Below are 22,142 nucleotides of genomic sequence, written 5' to 3'. Positions count from 1 at the left end.
TGTAAGATTTAGTAGAATGTTACTATAATATTTTCAAACATATAAAGTGATGTTAGTGTAATATTTTTAAACTTAAAAATGAGTTAGTATAGAAAATAAATAAAAAATGAAATTATATGTAATTTGATAAAATATCAAGAAGTATTGTGGTAAATTTCTCTTTTAACTGAATACATTTCCGTAACAAACTTAGATATATAGCGATTTATTGAAGAATCCATTAAAAGAGATCTTATTGTCATGATTAAAATTCAAGATCTATGATTAGCTAAAATTAGAATCGTTTCGTTACCTAAAATTTAGTAAATTATAAATAAGACCTACGATTAGCTCAAAGTCTATCACACTTTCTTTAAACCAAGTTCAATCATCATAATGAGTTTAGTTATAAATATACCAGTACCATGAAGTAGTGTTAGTCTCTTTACACAAAATAATTTCTAAAAGTTCAAAACTTTATAAACAGTTGAAAAATTCGCAACTCTTTTTAGATAGGCTTCACATGACAAATGCCTTAAAAGACTAATCTTAGTCATTACTTAAAATGTTTGAAATGATTTTATTAAAGAACCTATTTCTAGTATTTTTTTTTTCTTATTATACACATTAGATAAGAGATTAAAGTCACAATCAAATTTATACCTCGAATACAGTTTTTTTTCCTCAGAGTATTCTCTAGTTCAGTTACAACTTAATTTGTCGAAAAATTTAAAGGACATTTTTTTTTTCTAATATTTTTTATATATTTCAGTTTAATACTCTTCCCAGCACACATATTGTAAGATCAAATCCCTGATAACAGTCTTTTGACAGACTCCACTTTAACATATTTATCATTATTGAATAATAAACGTAGTTCATTAAAAAAATTATTTCTTCTATCTTAAAATAATTATTGTGTTAGATTATTTATACCGTTTAAAAATAATAAATTGATGAAAAAGAATAATAATTTTATAAAATTAATTTTATTTAATTATTAATTTATTTACAATTTTTATTGTCTATTATTAATACTATACAAAATATAAGTGAAGGTAGTCAATGTTACATAAAAAATTTAAATAATAATTATTTTAGGATAAAGATTTTTTACTTACACAATACTTATAATTGTAATTGGAGGAAGGAAATATATGATTCATATCCAACAATAAATGAAGTTCATCAAATAGAATATCACAGCCATGTCATACATTGAAAACTTTCATGAATCTCTTACATAATTGCAAGAGTATGATTAAACAAACTTAACAAATTATCTCATTCATATTTCATAGCAAGCAAATAAATGAGTTTGGGATTGGATATAGAGAGAGAAATTGGAACTTGGAAGTTCATTTCATCATATCTTCACTTGTTGGCTTTTCCTTTTCCTTCACTCTTTCTCTCTCTCTCTCTGTTTTGTTTTTTTTAACCCTTCTTTCTCTCTCTCTCTCTCTCTCTCATTCATTCTGCATGCGAGTGTTGGCATGAAGTGTTCGAGGCTTTGATCTCATGCTCTTCTCTCTCTTCTCTCCGATCCTCTTCCAACTACGGTTATGCTCCAATTCCCATTCCCATTTCTCATTTTTTCATTCTCTGAATCTGAATTCTCAATTCCATTTTATCATCATTATTATTATTATTAATATTATTATTATGATCATTCTTATTATCATCATCTCAGAAGCTTCAATTCTGAGACCAATTCATCATTCTACATTTCCAGTGTGTCTCTGTGTGTGTGTAATTGTTGCATGCAATTGCTTCACTCTATTGGGTCTAATTATATTTTCTGTTTTTCATTTTTGTGAATTTCAGGGACACGGTTTATAACACTGGTTCAGCTTCTCTGCCAGCAAGAAAAAAAATTCTCTTCTTTATTGTGAATTTCAACTAAAATCTTTGGATTTTAGATTTTAGCTTGAATACTCTCTCACGGCCTGTTCAGGTATTATTGATGTTGTTGTTGTTGTTGAAATGTGGTGTGGCAATTAATTTCGTTGAAGTGTTGAACGTGCAATTTTCTCTTTTGGTCATGTTATTGATTTTGTAATAATTTCTGTATCCAGCATTAGGGTGGTGGGGAAAGTGAATTTTGTGTTTTGGGTATGCTTTGTAGATGGAAATTTATGTTTTTTTTTCTTCTCCAAGCAAAAGGGTTATGCAACTTATGTTCCTCTGTATGTTTATTACTTCCTGATTGGGTAAGAACAGTGAATATGATTTGAAATTGTAACAATCATACTTCACTTGGTTTCATTTTTGGGGTCTGCTTTCCTGATTCAGAGGAGATCATCATTGGTTTTTGCGATTAGGTAGAAACTTATATTGTTAGAAACTGTATGCATACTGCTTTACTTACCCTCTGATCTCCAATTTTATGAAAGGATGGAGGTGCTTGGATTTTATGGTGCTTTTAGTTTTAATTGTTTCCCTTACTGTTTAATAATTATGGTAGCTCTGTTTGTTTTCGAGGCACCTTGATAAAAGGTCATTTTTTGTTTTCTTCTTTATTGTCTATATCATTGAATATCATTGTGCTTGTGTGTTGATGTGTTATACAACCCGAACCCCCGCACAAAAGTAGGATCTGGGGGAGGGAAGAGAATGAAAGGGAATTTAGTGGCTAGCACTGTGAATTTAGATTTGTTTTTTTTTTTTTTTTGGGCTTTTCTCCGAGTTTTGTTTTGCATTTTTTAGTACTTTAATATGTGATTCAAAAACTCATTGCAGATAATATTATTAAAGAGATGAGTCAAATGACAAATGAGGTCGACAACAATGTGCATTATGATGATCAGACTGGGTCACAGTTAAATGATGATGGTAATGGAGTAGGTGTTGTTCTGAAGAAAGGGCCATGGACAGCTGCTGAAGATGCTCTTCTGGTGAACTATGTCCAGAAGCATGGAGAGGGGAACTGGAATGTTGTTCAGAATTACTCAGGCCTGTCTCGTTGCGGAAAAAGCTGTAGACTGCGATGGGCCAATCACCTAAGGCCAAATTTAAAGAAAGGAGCATTTACCGCAGAAGAGGAGCGGATGATTGCTGAACTCCACGCCAAAATGGGAAACAAATGGGCACGCATGGCAGCGCACGTAAGCAGACTGTGTATTTGTCGTTGCCTTATTAAGTTATCTTGTTTCATTTTTCTGTTTCTTTCTCTTTTTGCTAAAATGCATTAATTCTATTTGCCATTCCTGATGTCAGTGCTCCTTATGCCTTCCTTTTATCGTCTAACAAGGGACTTCATATGACATGTGCCATCTTTTTTATTTGACTTGTCCCTTACAATATGAAACAAGCTAATTAGATTTATGAATCTCAGTGCCATTCAACAACAAAATATATGCTGAACAAATGAAACTGCTCATGAGAATGATCTTCATATTGATGGTTACATCGAAAGAACTGATGTAGTGGCTGACTCTATTGTAGCATAATACAGTTTAGTAGTCATTTAGTAAGATTCTGTGTTTAACATAAAACATTTTGTATAAATGTCATTGAATGCTGCAACATTAGTGTGGCAAATCTTTCTCAAGAGAGAGTCTTGCAACATCTTTCTAGACTGTTCTTGATATCATCATGTCTGTTAAGGGAAAGTAATCAGTATTATGGTAGTGTCCTAAATGACACTCATCTCTGTGCACCTGTTTGAATTTTTTCTCTCTCTACAAATCACTGTTTGTTCTATGTTAGATATGAAGATACACTAACATTATTGCAAATTAGCTTAATCATAATTTTACTCTACAAATATTAGAAAATAACATAGAAACTCTTAATGTGAAAAAGGTTACCTATGTCACACTGTGTTTTTTTTATGGTCGTTTACTGTCGACAAAAATGACGTAAGTTAACATGCCTAACTAGGAAAATGATAATCATATCAAATTTAAAATATATATTTTTTTCTCAAGATTGCATTCATTGTGAAATAACTCGTGGATTTCTTTTCTTGCATATCACCCAAGATTGACAGCAAAAATCAGCCTCTTGCTAACCTCCTTCACCTTTTCATTCAGTCCAAAACACCAACCTTCTCTCTTTCTTAAAATTATGTTATCAGTGAGCCTTACAAAGTGCTTCCCTTGGCCTTTAAAATCACGAAGCAGCTGTTGCCAGGGGGGGGAGGGGGATCCCCCACATGCAATTTCCCCATTTTTGTGTAGATTCCAATATTGGTATTCCTCCCCCCACCCCCCTACCCAAAGAAAAAGCTAAACATAAATAAACCATAATGTTCAGACGATTTAAAGACTTTTTTATAAGGACAGAAATTAGTAAGTTGAAAGAAAAAAAACAGGTGAGTGATTAATGATAATGAGTTAACAGAGGAGAATAATAAAACAGAGAACATTTTTTGTCTGAATGAGAAGCTGGAACTACCCCTTACAAATGGAAGAGGAGGCTAGCAATCCCTATATACATATATTTGTTTTTCTGTTATCATTTTGATGTATTCATTTAAAACAGAGAACATTTTTTGTCTGAATGAGAAGCTGGAACTACCCCTTACAAATGGAAGAGGAGGCTAGCGATCCCTATATACATATATTTGTTTTTGTGTTATCATTATGATGCATTCATTTTCTCTAATCCATGATGATTTATACTCATTGATTTCTTTTGCTTTTAGTTGCCTGGTCGTACAGATAATGAAATAAAAAATTACTGGAACACCCGGATGAAGAGGCGGCGACGGGCTGGCTTGCCACTTTATCCTCCTGAAGTACTTTTGCAAGCATTTCAAGAGAGAAAGCATGGCCAAGGTACTGGTGAAATTAGCGATGGTGATGGAGGGCATCGTGATTTCTTGAAGAAAAACAATTACGAGATACATGATGCAATATTTGACAGTCTGAAGGAAAATCAAGGAATCTTACCTTTTTTGCCTGACCTTCCTGCTATTTCTGCTAATAGCTTTCTTCCAAATGGTCTTGGTTCTCCTCCATATTGTAATTTATTGCCATCAACATTGCCAAACCATGATCATCTTCAAGAGTCAACAATGTCTTTTATTGGTTCCAGTGAATTGAACAGCAATCGATTTTATCCATTTGACCATATTAAGGATAATACTTCTGATAAGATTTCAGAATCATTTGGATTGTATTCTCCCCTTGATCGTGGTGTCTCACATGGTTCAATTTGTTACAGCCATTCACTATCGAATGGCAATTCCTCTACTTCTAAGCCGACTTCTGAGGCTGTGAAGTCAGAGCTCCCTTCACTCCAAATTCCAGAAACCGAATTCGGTAGTTGGGGTACCTCTCCCCCACCTCCATTGAACGAGTCTCTTGATGTTTTCATTCATTCTCCTCAACCACCTAATGCACTAGACTCGGGTTCTTCTTCACCACTTAATAGTGGCTTGCTTGATGCATTACTTTATCAAGCAAACACTCTTGGTTGTTCAAAGAATAATTCTTCTGACAAGAGTTCAAATTCTTCAATTGCAACTCCTGGCGACAGAGCTGAGTGTTCTGCTTTGAACATGTACGAGACAGAATGGGAGGATTATGCTGACCCTTTATCTCCCTTTGGAGCAACTTCAATCCTGAATGAGCATCCTGTTGTTAGCACCAATGGAAACTCATGGGATGAATGGGAACTTTTTCAGACCTTTAGTGGTTAGTACCTTCTTGTTTGATATGATGAAGGATGATATTTGAAACGCATTAATGATTTTTGCACACATCCATATATATCTTTGACACCGCAAAACTTGATTATTTTTAAGATTACTTCTTTTTCTTAACAAAGCTTAATAGTGCGGTGCACATTCTGGATCATAAAAATGTTGACTCATCCTAAATAAATTAAGAATTAACTAATTTTCTATCCCTCACAGGAAATTCATTATGAATTTTGATGAAAATAAAGTTGGTAGATTTTGCCCTTAATTCATGAGTTAAGTTTGTCACTTGTAACATATCTATTGTGATTCCTTGTTGATATTGCGAGTTGGTTAGAAAATTCTGCAGACAACAATGAGAGATTGCAGTCAATTGACCAAGTTTGGACCCCTAAGAGTGAAAATCAATCCATGTCTCTGTTGAATTTCACTCTGCCAGATGTCTTGATAACTTCAGATTGGCACGAGCTGTATTCTGACCACGACAGCACGAACCAAGCCATCATGACTGAAGCTAGTGATGATATCAGTGGACAGTAAGCATGTGGTTCATGGAACTTACTCTTCAAGTACAGGAGATTTTTCTTGCGTTTGGATTAACATTACTTCGTTTTGCAATTGTCTGATCTTCATTCAGAAAACTGCTGAATGTATGATTCAAAACTTTTTGTTATCCATTTATGTTTACTCTTTAATAAGGGTAATCTGGTGTAACATCTCCTGTTCTGAGAGTCTAATATGGGTCAGAAACTTCTGTCTTTCTATTGTAGCTTTATAAATTCTTTCTTTGTTGCATTTATTGTGCACCATCCTCAAACTCTTTAGGACAAATTTCTTTAACAGGTTTTTGAATAATTTGTAGAATAACATTGTACTTGAAACTTTGGACAGCATGCAGCTCAATGCAGTGACAAATGTCTTGTATTTCTTTTAGGTTCCATTTGAAAGTGCAGAAACATTTGATAGCTTCTGGATATTTTTTCCCTTCTAATTAGAAAACACAAGAAATTGTAGTTCTCGACATTTTAGAAAGCTTGTGTTTTGATTAAAGCAACAAAAGAGGTAAAAGGATTGCGCAGTTAACAGCAGATGTTAGATTAAGGATATTAACCATTTTCAAAGGAAGGATAGATAACAAATTAACATGAGAATCTTTTTGATCTTATTCTTTTAGAAATGGTTCATTAGTGTTGCAACATATTAAACACATTTGAGCCTTATAAAAACATGTTAAATACATTTGAAATAAATTAACCTGAAACACATTTGCTGGCTAATATTTTTGTTGGCAGATTTGCTCTTTTATATCTAGAAAGAAGGGTATCAATCATTCTTAGATGGGTGAGGAGTTAAAATTTTCCTCCTTTTTTTTTCTAAGCCAATGAGGGTTGGTTATAGTTTTGCTAGTGGAAATGAGTATTTGTTGGATGATCAATTTTAAGTATCAAGGTAAGCTAAGCTCTACTCGAAGCTTTCAACATGTCTTTGACATTAGAATGAAGAATATCTCCCTTTCTTAATTTTTTTTAGTACATAAAAGGAGCCAAGGGGTGGGCATGGTTAAAAATATCCATCTTGAAAAGGGTGGTTTGGTGCAACCATTTCAATTTATATGTAAAACTTGTTTGGATTTTTGTAAACAGATTCAAACCCAATTAAAACTGTTCTTTTTCTTTCAAAATCTACGTATGTTTTTAACAAGGGCTTTGCTATTGGATCCTCTTCGTTGCTATTTAAACCTTCAAGAGTTGACATTTTTTATGTTGATAGATGTGACACCCTCTACCCCAAGATACATATTTATATATAAATCATATATGAAAATGCGGAATTAATTAAAATGATTTTGTTCAATAAACATAAAGGAACTCATGTGGAAAAAAAAGGTTCACATTCGCGTTAATTATCAAATTAAAAACTTATCAAATAAGAGTATGAAAACATCTTTGACTCAAAACAAGACCATCCAAATTTTACAAAAGAAAACAAGTTAAACAACAGAATAACATAAAATAACATGTTTAGAACATTATGCAAATAATATAGAAACTCATGTCCCAATGTCATATCCTATCAGAGCATTGTGTTTCAGCGTCCTCTAGCATGAGGTTCTCCATAGTCATCCACCTAACCAACTTCTCCTACGAACACAAAGTTCAAGATCATCACAGGATCCAAATGCAAACATCACATAAGGAGTGAATTATCACATTCCTAACTAATAGAGAGAAACAAAACAACATAGATATACATATCATATAAATGAAATACAATTTACTTAAACACAACTCGCGTCATTCCATCACTTATCGTGTGACATCTGTGACACCCTCTACCCCGACATATATATAAATAAACAAAATATATAAAAATATTGGTAACCAAATTCACACGGGTAAAAGGTTCACATTCACTTCACTATTATCAATTAAAACTTATTAAAACATATTCGGCTCAAAATAAGGCCGTCAAAATTTACATAGATATTTTATTAAATCAGTGAAATAAAATAAAATAGACTAATATCATGCAACTAATATAAAAACTTATGTCCCGCTGTCACATTCTATCAGAGCGTTGTGTCTCGACGTCCTTCAGCATAATGTTCCTTAAAGCAATTCACCTAGTCATCTGCTCCCCCGAACATAAAGTTCAAGATCATCACAGGATCCAAACACAAACAACACACAGGGAGTGAGTTATCACATTCCTAACTAATAGAGAAACAAGACAGCTAGATATACATATCATATAAACCAAATAAAACTTACTTACACGTAATTCACGTAATTCCACCACTTTGCCATTCAAAGTTCACTTTTCATCCATCAATCACACTTTTCAATCATCAATCACATTACACAAGAATCACACGCTCTGATCAAGACATAATAACACATCAATTTCATAATAAACAATTAGCAAGCGCATGAAACAGTTATGCTAAGACTCAAGCCTATATGCAATGTGGTATCATGTCAGTGAAAAACCTCGTCGGGCGCCTAGGAGTACATGACAAGACAAACCACACACTAGCAAGTCAAGTCACTCTCACTAGGTAATATCATAGGGAGACCAGTCAGGGTCATAGTGTTTTGCGAGAATGTTCCAACCATATGGGATCAACATAGGCTTAAAGGAGTACTTAAACCGTGTGACCCCCAAGGCCTACACTCCGAAGAGTCCGCTAGGGCCTCTCCCTCCTGATTCAGGTCCAACCCAGAAAACATTTTAGCACACAGACTCTATCTATGAACTGTACAAAACACACAACTCCTCAATTGTTCTCAAAATAATTTTAACTCGTTGCCCTTTAAGGGTCTTATCATTAACTCGTCGCCCTTAACGAGACTTAACATTAACTCGTCGCCCAAAAAGGGACTTAGCATCAACTTGTCGCCCTAAAAGGGACTTAGCATTAACTCGTCGTCCTTAAAGGGACTTATGGTCGTGTGATTGTACAATTCATAGTTCACAACTCAATGCACATATATATCTCAATCATATACATACTCAATTTATCACATACACTTAATCCCAATCACAATGATATAATCTCAATTTAACATGTTATCACATCTCATGAATCATATACACTTTACCTATGAACTATGCAATACACACATTTACTCAATTATTTTCAAAGTCATTTTAACCCGTCGGGTTCCCATAGTGGATCCCATCACAATACTCGTCGTCCTTAAAGGTGTTACAATTGTGTGATTGCACAGTTCATAGTTCACAACTCAATATACACATCTCATCTCAATGCACATGTATTTCATCATCCGTCACATGTTCAATTTATCACATACTCACAATTTGAAATCATCATTTCATAACCTCAATGTAACAATTTATATAAAAGATTTTATCACAACATGGGGTGTAAAACCCCTGAAATAGTTTCTCACAATTATATCAAAATCATGGGTTAAACACAAAGACATCAAGAGCACTCAAGTTTATCAATTAATTCTCATAAGGACATCAATTGGTACATAGAACACAATAATATTACATTTATAATCATAAAGGAAAAATTATAATTAAATAAACATCCCAATATAAACTCAAATTTAGTTCTCTAAGGATCTCTACACATGTTCATTCTAACTCCCAATTGCGATAAACTCATCCCTTACCTCTGAGCGGACTCACTTGTCTTCAGCAAGCGATAGTAACATCTCTAGTGGTTCTCTGAGATTCCTTCAGTTATTCCTTCCTCCGACTGCTCCGATAGAATTCCCAAACGTCAGAGAGACGGAGAAGAGATTGAAACCTCCACTTGTACTGTCTTCATGCGGTTCCTTTTTTTCCCTCCACAAATATTATCTCGAAAATCCCAACGGTGAAAGTGTGTAAAATTGAATTTCGAACAACATATCCCAATTTCATGAAAATCCAACGGTTAAAGAAACCGGGATTGTAGTTTTACCGAGACAGTTTTGGGTTTCTGCGGGAAAATAAAAGGCTACAATGCGAAAGGGTTTTCCTCTAAGCTCAGACATAATATCTGCTCGGAATTGGGTTGCGAACGTGGTGCTCAAATTTTACGACGATCCAACAATGAATGAGCCCGAGATCGTCGTTTTTCTAAGACAGGTTTGATGGGCTGCGGGAAAAAGAAATGGTTTTGAGAGGAGAAGGGGAAAAACGAAAATGAGGTCAAAAAGAGTCACCTGACTTAACATAACTATTTATACCTAGGGTACTCAGCCTATTATTTGCTTTATATTTATTTATTTATTTATTTTATAAAAATAAACTCTATTTTATTTTCTATCAAACAAATAAATGAAATACCCTTTTTATTTTCTTTCAAATCATTATTTTAATTAATAATTATATCTCCTTATTTATTTATTTATAAAATCTCATCATTTTTCTAAAAATTTATTTATTTATAAATAAAAATCCTTTTTAATCTAGATTATAAAAATTGGGATGTTACAACATCACATCTCAACACTACACGTCTCACATTTTCACATCATTCATGTACTCAAAGATCAAAACACAATAACACTCAATTAATCAATATTGATCAATACACAAGTGTTATGTAATAAATATACTAAGACTCAATCTTATATGCAATGTGGTACCATGTCAGTTAAAAACCTCGTCAGATGTCTAAGAGTACGTGACAAGACAGACCACACATTGGTAAGTCAAGTCACTCTCACTAGGTAAAATCATAGGGAGACTAGTCAGGGTCACTATGTTTTGCAACAAAGCTCCAACCATATGGGACCATCATAGATTTCAAGGAACATTCAAATCGAGTGTATTTACCCCCAAGGCCTATACTTTGAAGAGTCTGTCAGGGTCTTTCCTTTTTGATTTAGGTCCAACTCAGAAAATATTTTAGCACGCAGACTCTATCTATGAACTATACAAAACACATGATTCCTCAATTGTTCTCAAAATAGTTTTAACTCGTATCGTCTCAAAGTGATTAAACTCGTTGGGTTCCCACTGTGGATCCCATTATAATACTCATCGCACATTAACTCGTCACCCTTAAAGAGTCTTACAGTCGTGTGATTGTATGATTCATAACTCACAACTCAATGCACACAACAGTTCAATACACATGTGTGATCTCACAATTTAACACATATTGAACTTGTCACTTACACATAGTTCATCACACTTCCATAATCCCAAGACAACAAGTTATCATGCCTCATGCATTATATACATGTCACACAATAATAATATTAATATGTTATGTTCATATGATTAAATCCCTCAAATAATTTCGCATAATCATATCAAAATCATAGGTAAAAAATACAAAAACACACAATTTTATTAACCAATTCACATTAGGGCATCAATTGACCCATCAAACACAATAATCTCATAATTATAATCATAAAGGAAGAATTATAATGCAATAAACATCCAAAATAAATCCCAATTTGATATTCTAAGGATCCCTATACATGTTCATTCTAACCCCAATTGTGATACACATGTCCAGAAGCGATAGCAGCATCTCTAGCGATTCCCTAAGATTTCTCAAGTTTTTCATCTAGTAGCTCTGCTAGGGTTTCCAAGCATTAGAGAGAAGGAGAAGGGATTTGAACCTCAATTTCACTGTCTTTGTGCGAGGGACATTTCTTCCTCCACATATATTATTTCGTAAATTCCAACGGTGAAGATGTGCTAAAATGATTTCCAAACCTGATGTTCAAATTTCATGACAATCCAACGGTTAAAGAGTCCAAGTTCAAAGTTTTATTAGGACAAATTTGGGTGTATGTGAGAAAAAGAGAGCTAGGTGCGAGGGACATTTCTCTCACCGCAAACCTTATTTCGCAAATCCCAACGGTGGGGATGTGAGAAAATGAGTTATGAACCTGGTATTCAAGTTTCACAACGATCCAACTATTAACGAGTCCATGATTGTAGTTTTACTAAGATAGATTTGACTGTATACGAGAAAAAGAGAAGGTTTTAGAGGAGAGGGAATGAAAAAATGGATTTAAGAGGAAGAGAGCATAGAGACTTATCGTGGTAAATGTAAAAACTAGGTAGGGTACTCTCAGCTTATTATTTACTTTGTTTTTCTTATTTTATTATTTTATAAAAATGAACTTTATTTTATCCTCTATCAAATTAATAAATAAAATCTTTTTATTTCCTAAGAACATATATTTTTTTATTTACCTTAAATTTTTTTTTAATTGATAAAAATATTTCTTCTTATTTATTTAATTACAAAAATCTCATTATTTTCCTAAAATTTTATTTATTTTTAAATTAAATCATTTTTAATTTATTTTATAAAAAAAATAGGATGTTACAACAGAAATATTCTTCACAACGAAAATAAATTTTCATTTTATATATCCACTTTACTTATGCACAATAGAAATTTATTTCTATTGTGTAATTGTGTTTATACATAACGAAAACAACATTTTATTTTGTAATATTTTTTGACATCCACTACTAAATGAAAAATTTGTTCATAGTTTTGGTTGTGTATATGATGGACATACACACCGGAAATTTGTTTCTGTCATGTAATTGAGAAATAATTTTATTATTATTTATTATGGCTTTAAAGGAGGTGAATTAAAACTACTTTTCAGAAATATCTTGATAAATATAGATAGATGCAAAAATATAAAAGAAATTATATGAAAATGATGATAAATAACACAACATTCAATAAAAGATACAAACTCCATAACAAATCACTCAATTGTGGTCTGACGGTTTTTTTTTTCGGCTGCCACATGTAAAATTGTTAATAGAAATTAGAAATCAGTCATCAACCTGCAACCACAATACTGCGGCTGCAACATGCGATGAGGTCTACAATTTAAACCTTGATACAATAATGATACATGGTTATGCATCATTTTTGTTGGAAAATCATTTTACAGGCACTGAGACAAAAATCATTTCCCAATTCGATTTTCTTTTATGAGAAATAGACTAAACTGCATGATGTACCTTGCAGGTATAACAAATCAAACAGTTTGACAGAGAAAAAGTGATGTTTGCAACTTTGGAGTTTGTTCTTTTAGAGAATCACAGTTCAGCCAGCAATTGCACAACCTCATGATAAGGCTGACTTGTCAGTGGGTTATTTCCATGCTTTCTTATGGGAATATAAAAAAAATATTGTTGACTAAAGATTATCAGAATATTTTGTCACTAGTTTAGAGTTGTTGAAATAGGAATGAACTAAAGGAGTGTTTGGCTACAGAATTAGCTTGAAAAGTGATCATATGTTTCATTGAGAGAAGAAAATAGAGGGAAAATAAAACTCAGATAATGATATTTTTTTTTTCAGTTTGATTGGAGAGAAAGTAAAAGAAAAGGGAAAAAGTTGACTTCTATAAATAAAAAATTTAATTGTTTCCTTCCTTCTACCTTCTATTTAAATTTCAAACTTCTCTTTTCTTGTTTACTTTCCACCTTACCAAATAGACCCTAAAAAACATCAATTGAGTTGGTCACTATGATTATGAATATGACAACTGAACTCGGTCCCCTAGCTAGGCAGTACCTTGTGCTAAAAATTACTATTCTCATAAGCTGTGGTATTTTTCAATTTCTGTCTGGTGTACCCGAATTTATTACAGTTTTGCATGTTCAACTCTTGCAGTTCGTTAATTAAGAATAAAAGAAAATATTAGCCTCTACCTCTTATCCTGACCAATGATCACAGTGAATAAACAAAAATAGACTCTTGACACAGTCAATTTGTTTTGAACATAAAATCTACTAGCATCCGACTTTTGGTAAAATATTTTTTGTTGATCAAATAAATCATAGATAGGTCCAAACTGAATGATGGCATTCTAATTAGTATATTTTAAATTTTCAATGTCCAATGTACAGTGATTGCATTTCTCAATGGTTTCTACAACATTGCATACATTCTAGAGTATACAGTTTTTAGTATGTGAAAGTAGAAAATACAGTCACGTTAGTCCCTAAATCAGAGAAAATTAAAAAAGAATTTCTGAAAATGCAAATCGATAATCACCAAAAACGCAACTTAGATTATAACATTTAGCAACAATGCAATGCTATGATTACTAATATGAATGTAACTCAAAATAAAATATGCAAACAAACAAATTAGAGTCCTGCACCAGATTTTGTCTGTTCAAAAGAATTGAAAAAGGATATCATTATGTTCATCAGGTAAACCAAGCAAAAGTTGATAACAAAAACCAAAGTACTACAGATATCACACTCAAGTATACATTCAGTCACCCACTTTCTCATGGGTATCAACGATCCAACACATTTCTTAAGATGCTTCCCTCAATGGAGTAAAAATTACAGAACTATGTCAAGACATGAATGAGAGATCTGTCGATATACATGACCGAAAGTGATGAATTTCAAAGCATGCTATACCAAGCCATTTTACACCTTAGAGAACATGATTCACGAGACTATTCCCTGATTTAAGAGGTCTTCAATGTCCATCACAATCTTTTTTTTATTTGTTACCAAACCTAATAATACTCACTCCCCGAATGATAAGTAATCATGAAGTTTCTTCCTGCAGCCTATACATTGTGATTTCCTGCTGCTTGAAATATCGCCTGTCCTCTTCATCAACCAACACAAGATTTAAAAAGTACTTCACACTGAATTTGTTATTAATGTTACGATGTGTTGGGGTCAGCTCATAGGGACTGAGGAACAATCTGATTGGAATTGATTCACCTGTAAAATCATATTACACACCAGTCAATGTATTTATTGGCATATATGAAAAAATAGTTTTTACATCAGATGTAGACATGTTTTGGCCTGAGTTTGAATAAACTTCTCCATAAGAACTTGAAAGGGAAGAAAATAAGGTAAAATGATTTTAATTTCTCTTATAAGTTAAAATCAACTTGTCACTTCAAGCTATGGAGAAGTTAGTCGGAAGAGTTTTTATAAAAGTTAAAGTGCACAAGTTAATTTTAACTTATGAGAGAAGTTCAATTCATTTTACCTTCTCATTTTCTTCTTCAAGAAGTACTTACAGAGAAATTTATTGAAAAACGCCTTTAGTGTTAACACTACTTTATACTGCTGATCAGTTTTGTGTTAAGATTTTGAAATTAACTCATTAATTTAAAGGTAAAATGCATTTCACATAGGTGAAATCAACATCTGTTGCAGAAGCTTTTGCCTAGACTGTAACCAAAACATACTATACATTTTTTTTTTCTCATTGCTTTTCTGTTTTCCATAATTATTTGAAAGTCTTCAATCATAGCCTATACTACAAAAACAATAACACATTTTACAAATATATTATTTTAGGGATTTAGAGTAATGCTATTTGACATAGTTTGATAATTGTAGTTGTCTATCAATTACTTAAGACAACCATCTTTTATCTAGGGTTGAGACCCCACTATGTAAAGTTTGACAATTTTCTGTATTTTGATACACTGTCTTCCCTTAAGAGATGCTTAAATTTTAGCCCATAATAACATAAAAAAACCTCTTAACAGTGATGACAGCCATGATCAAGCCTCCTAAAGACATATCCTCTCTGCAACTTTCATAGTCACTAGAATCTAATTTTAGAAGCTTCAATACTAATTTCAGAAGTTCACAATATGAAATGAAGTTCTAAACAACCCTACCATTGCTTTTTGAAAATTCACCTATGATATTCATTGATTCTTCAAAAGTTCACAATTAATCATTTTTAAAATAAAGCGGAATGCAGTGTAGTTTACTAATCTATCAAGTGTAATTTATCGTTATATTTACTTTAAAAAATGCAAACATTTTTATGTAACTAAAATCGACATCTATGGCTGGAGATTTTTGTCTTAACTAATTTGTTTTGCTAATAGCAAGCATGAGATGTTAGGAATACAAAACCATTAAAATACATTTTCACCTGTTTGGTAGAAGAGTGGATACAAAAAGATTTATGAAGGTGTATAAACACGAGATATTACTGCTTACAAACAAATATTATTTTAAAAGTCAGTAAATACAAAAGGGAGGGTTCCCCTCGAAAGGATATCAAAACATATATGATAAATAGATCTAAACTATTTTTATGGTAAATAGAAACTACAAAAAGTATCATCCAATTACAAAGTTAACCTACCTCTAACAGGAGCACCATCCATCAACTCAAATTTAGCCAATGTTTCTGTCTCAACATGGGTGTTGGTCCCTGATCCTGTGGATTCTCGACGCCTAATCTCAAGATCCATGTTTTTTATCTTGATTCTGACAAGTAAGAAGTATATCTTGCCAATGATGACATCTTTCAGATGATACCTGAAAAGTTGTAAATCCTAATAAGTATTTACAACTCTATTGCCCTAATAAAATATAAATTGTAGAGAAAAATATTCTCTTCAACCAAATGCACAAAAAGCACAGTACGTCTAAACAAGATATGCGGTATGCAAGAGGATAAACAAATTCATAGGCCAATAAATTAAACAACATAAAGCAATAAATATATTTCACACTCCAAGCTATAAACAGAAACTCCATAGGAGACAGGTAACTAAATGATAATGATAAACAACCTGATAAAGGCGACATAAAAAGTAGACACTATTCCAGTTAAATGGCCAATCAAAAGTATTGAAATGCTAGCAACACATTCTCCAACACACACTTTTGAATATTATTATTGGCTAAAATTTATTGAAAAGCACAATTTTGTGGATCTCATTTCTTATTTAATGGTCCCTAATCATGATTTTGTAGTTTCCAATAAAATTTAGCTTATGTAGAAGGATCTGTCAGAGATTATGTTGGTAGCACTCCCGATCAAAATATTCAGCTTACTTGCTTTTGTTGTATTCAAATTCGATGTGCAGACAATCTTCAATTCCAACTTCCATCTGTGCAAGGTATAATGTATAATATTATGCAATATAATTAAGAAATAAAAGTAGCCAATAACAAAGTTGCAAGGTGAAGTGCAAAGTAATAACTACATGTGCCTGCAGATACTTTTAACAATGGTCATTGAAAGGAAATGGGTGAGGTCGATGACATTGATGGAAAATTATCATTGCTCCCAAGTCATTATTGTTTTTAATTGATAGAAAATTTTGAAAATGAATTACTATTACAGTTTTTACACTGAAAATGAATATATTATGGGGTAGAGAGCATTAAAAGTTGATTTCCATGTCATTGTGCTCACCTTGATGCTATTGTTAATTTGTGGAGGTGGAGAATAGTTGCGAACCTGATGGATGAAGATAAAAGAATAACAAGTTAATGTAAAAGAATCTAAAAGCTTCAACAGATTTCACCAAATGTAAACAGTACAAACTTATTTTTTTGAGGTGGGGGGAATAGTGTACATGTGTAAATTATATACTTTACAACTACATCCAACACAATATTATCCATGAAATGCAGAGATTTGATAAAATAACATTAAATTTGATATCTCATACTAGAAATCACAAATTCTATTTACTGATAGAGAACTTACCACAAAATCCTGGTATTCTACTACGCTTCCAGCATAGCCACGATTAATGGTCACTTTCAACACATATCTGGAAATTGCAAATGCACAATAATATCATATTCAAGCTCTCCATCCTCTTATTAGCAAAGCAAATATTCCAGAAAGACAATAAACAAAAAGCATATGCATAGAAATAACAACAGACAAGTCCATGGATCTTCAAGATATTTTACCTAAGCCTTACATTCACCCCATTATATGTTTCATATGGCATTTCAACAGTAGAAAATTCAAATGCATATGTTTTCCTCTCATAGATTTCTCCAGGAACATCTAGTTCTCGTACTGCAAAAGACAATAAAATGAAAATATATTACTACATAACAGCATAAGTAAGCATTTCATGGGATTAGTTGTATTAAATGAAAGGCTAACTACAACCAGGTAGAATATTTTTATTCAGGAATGGAAGCGGCGGAACATTCAATTACCAAGGGAAGTAAAGTCATAAAAATTTCCTCTGTCAAAATACATCTCTGCACAGTGAAACAAAATCCAAAGTGAACTTAGTCAGTAATAAAGTAAAAAAAAAAAGATAACAGTCACAACAAAAAATTAGTACCAAAGCAATAATGAAGCAACAACGGTGTATGTTTACAGCAAGTGATGAATGGAAAATTTCTCTCTGGTGGTCATTACCCAAGAAAAATTTAACAGTTACATTGTAAAATTAATATTTAAGTGCTCAAATTTGAAATAAGATCATCAATGTCAGGAAGATCATATCAGTTTCAGTTGTAGATGCTCAAGAGAAAAAAGGGTGGGTACAAATCCAAAGAAAACATTGTCTATAAATTATTTTGACAAAACTGAAATGGAAAGCTTAAATAAGGACAGTCCATCTTTTTTTTCCGTACAGCTATAGCCTATAGGACTGAAAGTCTTTAGTATAATAAATCAATCATATTCCCTAAGATGTATATCCTTTTATGCTTTATCCTAAAGTCAAAGGGATTAAGCAGAAAAGCAACAATCTAGCTGTCGATTGTGTATTATCAAGTTGGAATATTTAGCCTCAATAACAATTCAAAACAAAATAATGAATATAAATTTCAGAGTAGCATACATCCTCAATGCTGGACTGAATTTTTAAATGATTTCAGACTTATTAAAGGTATGAAGGTCAATTAGATGCAGAAAATCATGCATCTATCTTACATGCAATCCAAATATAACAATGTGACATGCCTAAGAGTTCCAATCGTAATTGAACAAAATTAATACATGTGATACAATACAAATAGACAAAATAATAGATAATGGAAAAATTCCTTTCAGGGGAAATGGAGGATCATATATTTTGAATGATAATTGACAAGGTAAATTCCTTTAAGCAAGTGCACCAAAATGCTACAAAGTACAATATAATTTTGCTATCATAATCAGTTTCATAATACTGACAAAAAGGAATTTAAACTACAACTCATTCTACTTCTTCCTTTTGTTTTCCTCCATTGAGACTTTCGAGACACATAAGAGTTAAAAAGATTAGTCAAGTACAAACCTATCTGTCCAAGGAGCTCAACTTTTACACCATTGTGATCAATCTTCTTCCCTTGCATTGGTTCTATTGTAATCTAAACGTGGCAGCAGATATATAAAAAATCAATACAGTAAGGTTGACAATATATCAAGTTATTTGAAAACATCATCTGTTTAACTTCAACTCAACTGTACAAAATTATGAACATTAACAAAATAAAATACCTTCCCAGCAATGTTTTCTTGACTTTGGAAAAGTGGGACTGTAACCATTTGACCATTTTCTTTTTTAAAAGGGACCTATACACCCACAAGAAAGGATATCAACCAAAGCGAACATATATCTTACACTACAATGACGCGACAAAAAGCCGAGCCACAGAAAGACCACAATTCTCCTCCCACCACCCTGAACTTTCACTAGAATCAACCTCTGCCTTTTGCAACATTATTACAAAATACAATTGCCACAATGTGAACATACAACTACTTCCCATAATAGAAATTATAAAAACAAAAAATAAAAGTGGTTGCTTACCTGCTTTCGGTTCTTCCCGTCGTTAAACGTGATCACGACATTACATGCAGGCTTGAAAGCTCCAAGAAGGTAATTCTGTTTGTTTTGTTTTCATGTTTTAGTTCCCCCATAAAGGAAAATAAGAATAGAGAGGGTCACAACCAACACCAAATCAAGCGAATCAAGGTTAGAACAATAAACAACAAGATCAGAACCAAAACATGAACACACAACAAAACAACACTCACCATGCTGCTCACAATTTAGGATTCTTCTTTCTACCTCACAGCACACACCAACACCTGTGAAACACAAATCCACCATTACAATCACTAAATTAGCAGCATTCACACAAAAAACAGCATTCCTGATTTCACAGATCTTCACCCTAGAAAACAAATCAAAATGATTAAACGACCAATTGGGTATCCAAGATCACACTCAAAACCCCATTTTTTCCTAAATTATCCAATCCTATAGTTATCCCCCTCCCAAACCCTAAACACCGAAACCAAACGAAATTCAAGAGGTACCGTGTGCGCGATTCCACGGATCAACAAAAGGAAATAATCAAGGAACTGCGACGTCGTTTGATTTGATGAGAAGCCGATCAGCGAAACGCATAATTTGAAGTGAATCTTGCAACTCAGTAAGCCTTAACTAACAGTAACACGGTATAGGTAGAAGAAATAGCAGAGAAACTTCTTATTTCTTCTGCATTTCCAAAGCTTAAACGCATTGTCGTTTCACTGACGTGGGGTGTGCTTAGTTTTCTGTTTTCTTTCCCCATCCAGCTCTGTCCCATGTGGACAAGGAGGGAAATAATAATATTATTAAGAAATATTAACTGATTTAAATAAGAAAATATAATTTATTTGAAGTATTAATATTTTGGATTTTAATTAAATTTAATTAGTGATTTTGATCACTTAAATGAAAAATTTACATAACTATGATTAAGAAAATAAGAGAGATTTATAAATTAATAATTAAAAAAATAAAATTTCCTTGCCAAAATATATCAAAATTTGGATACCTCTAGATGAATGGAATAAAATAAATAAATTTTTTTCATGTAAAAAAATATTTTTATTTTACTATTGTCTTTTTTTATATCAATTTTATAGAGGAAAATGAGTATAAAAATTGAATCGACCTTAATCAATCATAAAATTGACCAAAAAAAAAAAAAATACTCAATTTAAGCCTAAATATGTAAATTATGAATTTTGAGAAATTTCTAAAATAAGTCTATAAAATTTATAAAATTTGCAACTAAACATTCATTAGTTGTCACGGAAAAATTACAACACGGTCCCAATAAATTGCTAAATGACCCCTAATAGAATTGGAAAATTTTACATCAATCCTTAGTAATGGCATTGGATTCAGACTCGTGGGGAGCCACGATTTTTATATAAGGGTACTATTATAAAAAAATCACCACTTAGAAAAAAATATTTAAAATTTTACATGACATTTATTAAAAACATTAATATATAAATAATATTTTATGAGAAAAAAATATAATTATCTTGAACATAAGAGAGATACTAATCGACAATTACAATCAACATATAAGCATCCAAGAATTAGTAGCAAAAGAAAAAGAAAGCAGATAAAAAGTTCATTTATGTTATGTGAATTTTTTTTATCATAATCAAAGCATATTATTTAAAATAGCTACTTGAGTCACAATAAAAATTTCTTAAAAAATATTTAGTTAAATGAATTACATGTCATAAATGTTTAAATAAGTTAACTAAATATGATGTGTTATTAACAAAAATATAAATTATAAATCTAAAAAAATATTACTAAAAGAAATAAGTTATCTTATTTGTTAAGTTAATCATTTTATGGAAGATATTGAGTTATTTTAAATATTTTATAACCTTCTGCATTCTTATTCATAGGACTCAAATTAAGATTGAGACTTGTTATTTATTCACTGATTAAGTTATTTCTAAATCAATTCCCTTATATAAATTTAAAATATGCCCAAATTTTTTTCCTAATTTTCTATTTAATTGTTGACGAACATAATTGTCATATCAAAGTTTGATTTAAATTATTTTTATAATTAAATGAAAAAATTTATATTTGATTTCATTTATATTTCTATTTTGGAAACAAAATAGATTTTTTGAGAGAGAAATTGAAGAAAAATATTTTAAAGTATATTCTTGAAAAAAATCTGTAATAATTTTGCACTAATTATCTTATTTAAATTTAAAATATGTCCAAAAATATGTTCCTAATTTTCTATTTAATTGTTGAAGAACATATAATTGCCATATCAAGGATTGATTTAAATTATTTCTATAATTAAATGAAGATTATGTATTTGATTTTGTATTTAATTTAATTTTATTTATTTCCATTTTAACTTGAACTGTTTCCTGAAATGTATACATGCGTTCTAGCCACAATTGATTTTTTTTTGGTAACAATAGTCATGAATATAAGATGATCATTGAAATTTTGTTTTAATTTGTATTAGCTTC

The 22,142-nt window shown here is 31.8% G+C and overlaps 2 protein-coding genes across 3 annotated transcripts; one reads left to right on the top strand and one right to left on the bottom strand.

Moving 5' to 3' along the window:
• The first annotated feature begins 1,371 nt into the window (after positions 1 to 1,371).
• On the top strand, positions 1,372 to 6,588 carry LOC114417378 (transcription factor GAMYB-like). 2 transcript variants are annotated; one of them, XM_028382554.1, is made up of 5 exons: positions 1,372 to 1,538; positions 1,804 to 1,933; positions 2,719 to 3,083; positions 4,628 to 5,621; positions 5,976 to 6,588. In XM_028382554.1, exons 3-5 carry the CDS (start codon positions 2,736 to 2,738, stop codon positions 6,164 to 6,166), a joined length of 1,533 nt encoding a protein of 510 aa, XP_028238355.1. In that variant the 5' UTR covers positions 1,372 to 1,538; positions 1,804 to 1,933; positions 2,719 to 2,735; the 3' UTR covers positions 6,167 to 6,588. The 2 variants fall into 2 exon arrangements, with proteins under 2 accessions (XP_028238355.1, XP_028238354.1); XM_028382553.1 differs by having other exon boundaries at positions 5,964 to 6,588.
• Positions 6,589 to 14,257: 7,669 nt separating this feature from the next.
• On the bottom strand, positions 14,258 to 20,374 carry LOC114417377 (vacuolar protein sorting-associated protein 26A). Its single transcript, XM_028382552.1, has 12 exons — positions 20,169 to 20,374; positions 19,884 to 19,937; positions 19,657 to 19,731; positions 19,344 to 19,418; positions 19,141 to 19,213; positions 18,068 to 18,112; positions 17,810 to 17,921; positions 17,598 to 17,664; positions 17,301 to 17,345; positions 16,937 to 16,992; positions 16,239 to 16,414; positions 14,258 to 14,839 (listed from the first exon to the last, which is right to left on the bottom strand). Exons 2-12 carry the CDS (start codon positions 19,884 to 19,886, stop codon positions 14,658 to 14,660), a joined length of 909 nt encoding a protein of 302 aa, XP_028238353.1. The 5' UTR covers positions 19,887 to 19,937; positions 20,169 to 20,374; the 3' UTR covers positions 14,258 to 14,657.
• Between the last annotated feature and the right edge of the window lie 1,768 nt (positions 20,375 to 22,142).

Source organism: Glycine soja, chromosome 6 (genome assembly GCF_004193775.1).
Source record: "Glycine soja cultivar W05 chromosome 6, ASM419377v2, whole genome shotgun sequence".
Classification (NCBI taxonomy): Eukaryota; Viridiplantae; Streptophyta; class Magnoliopsida; order Fabales; family Fabaceae; genus Glycine; species Glycine soja.
Note: the sequence above shows the minus strand (reverse complement) of the source record. Positions and strands in the feature narration are given on the sequence as shown.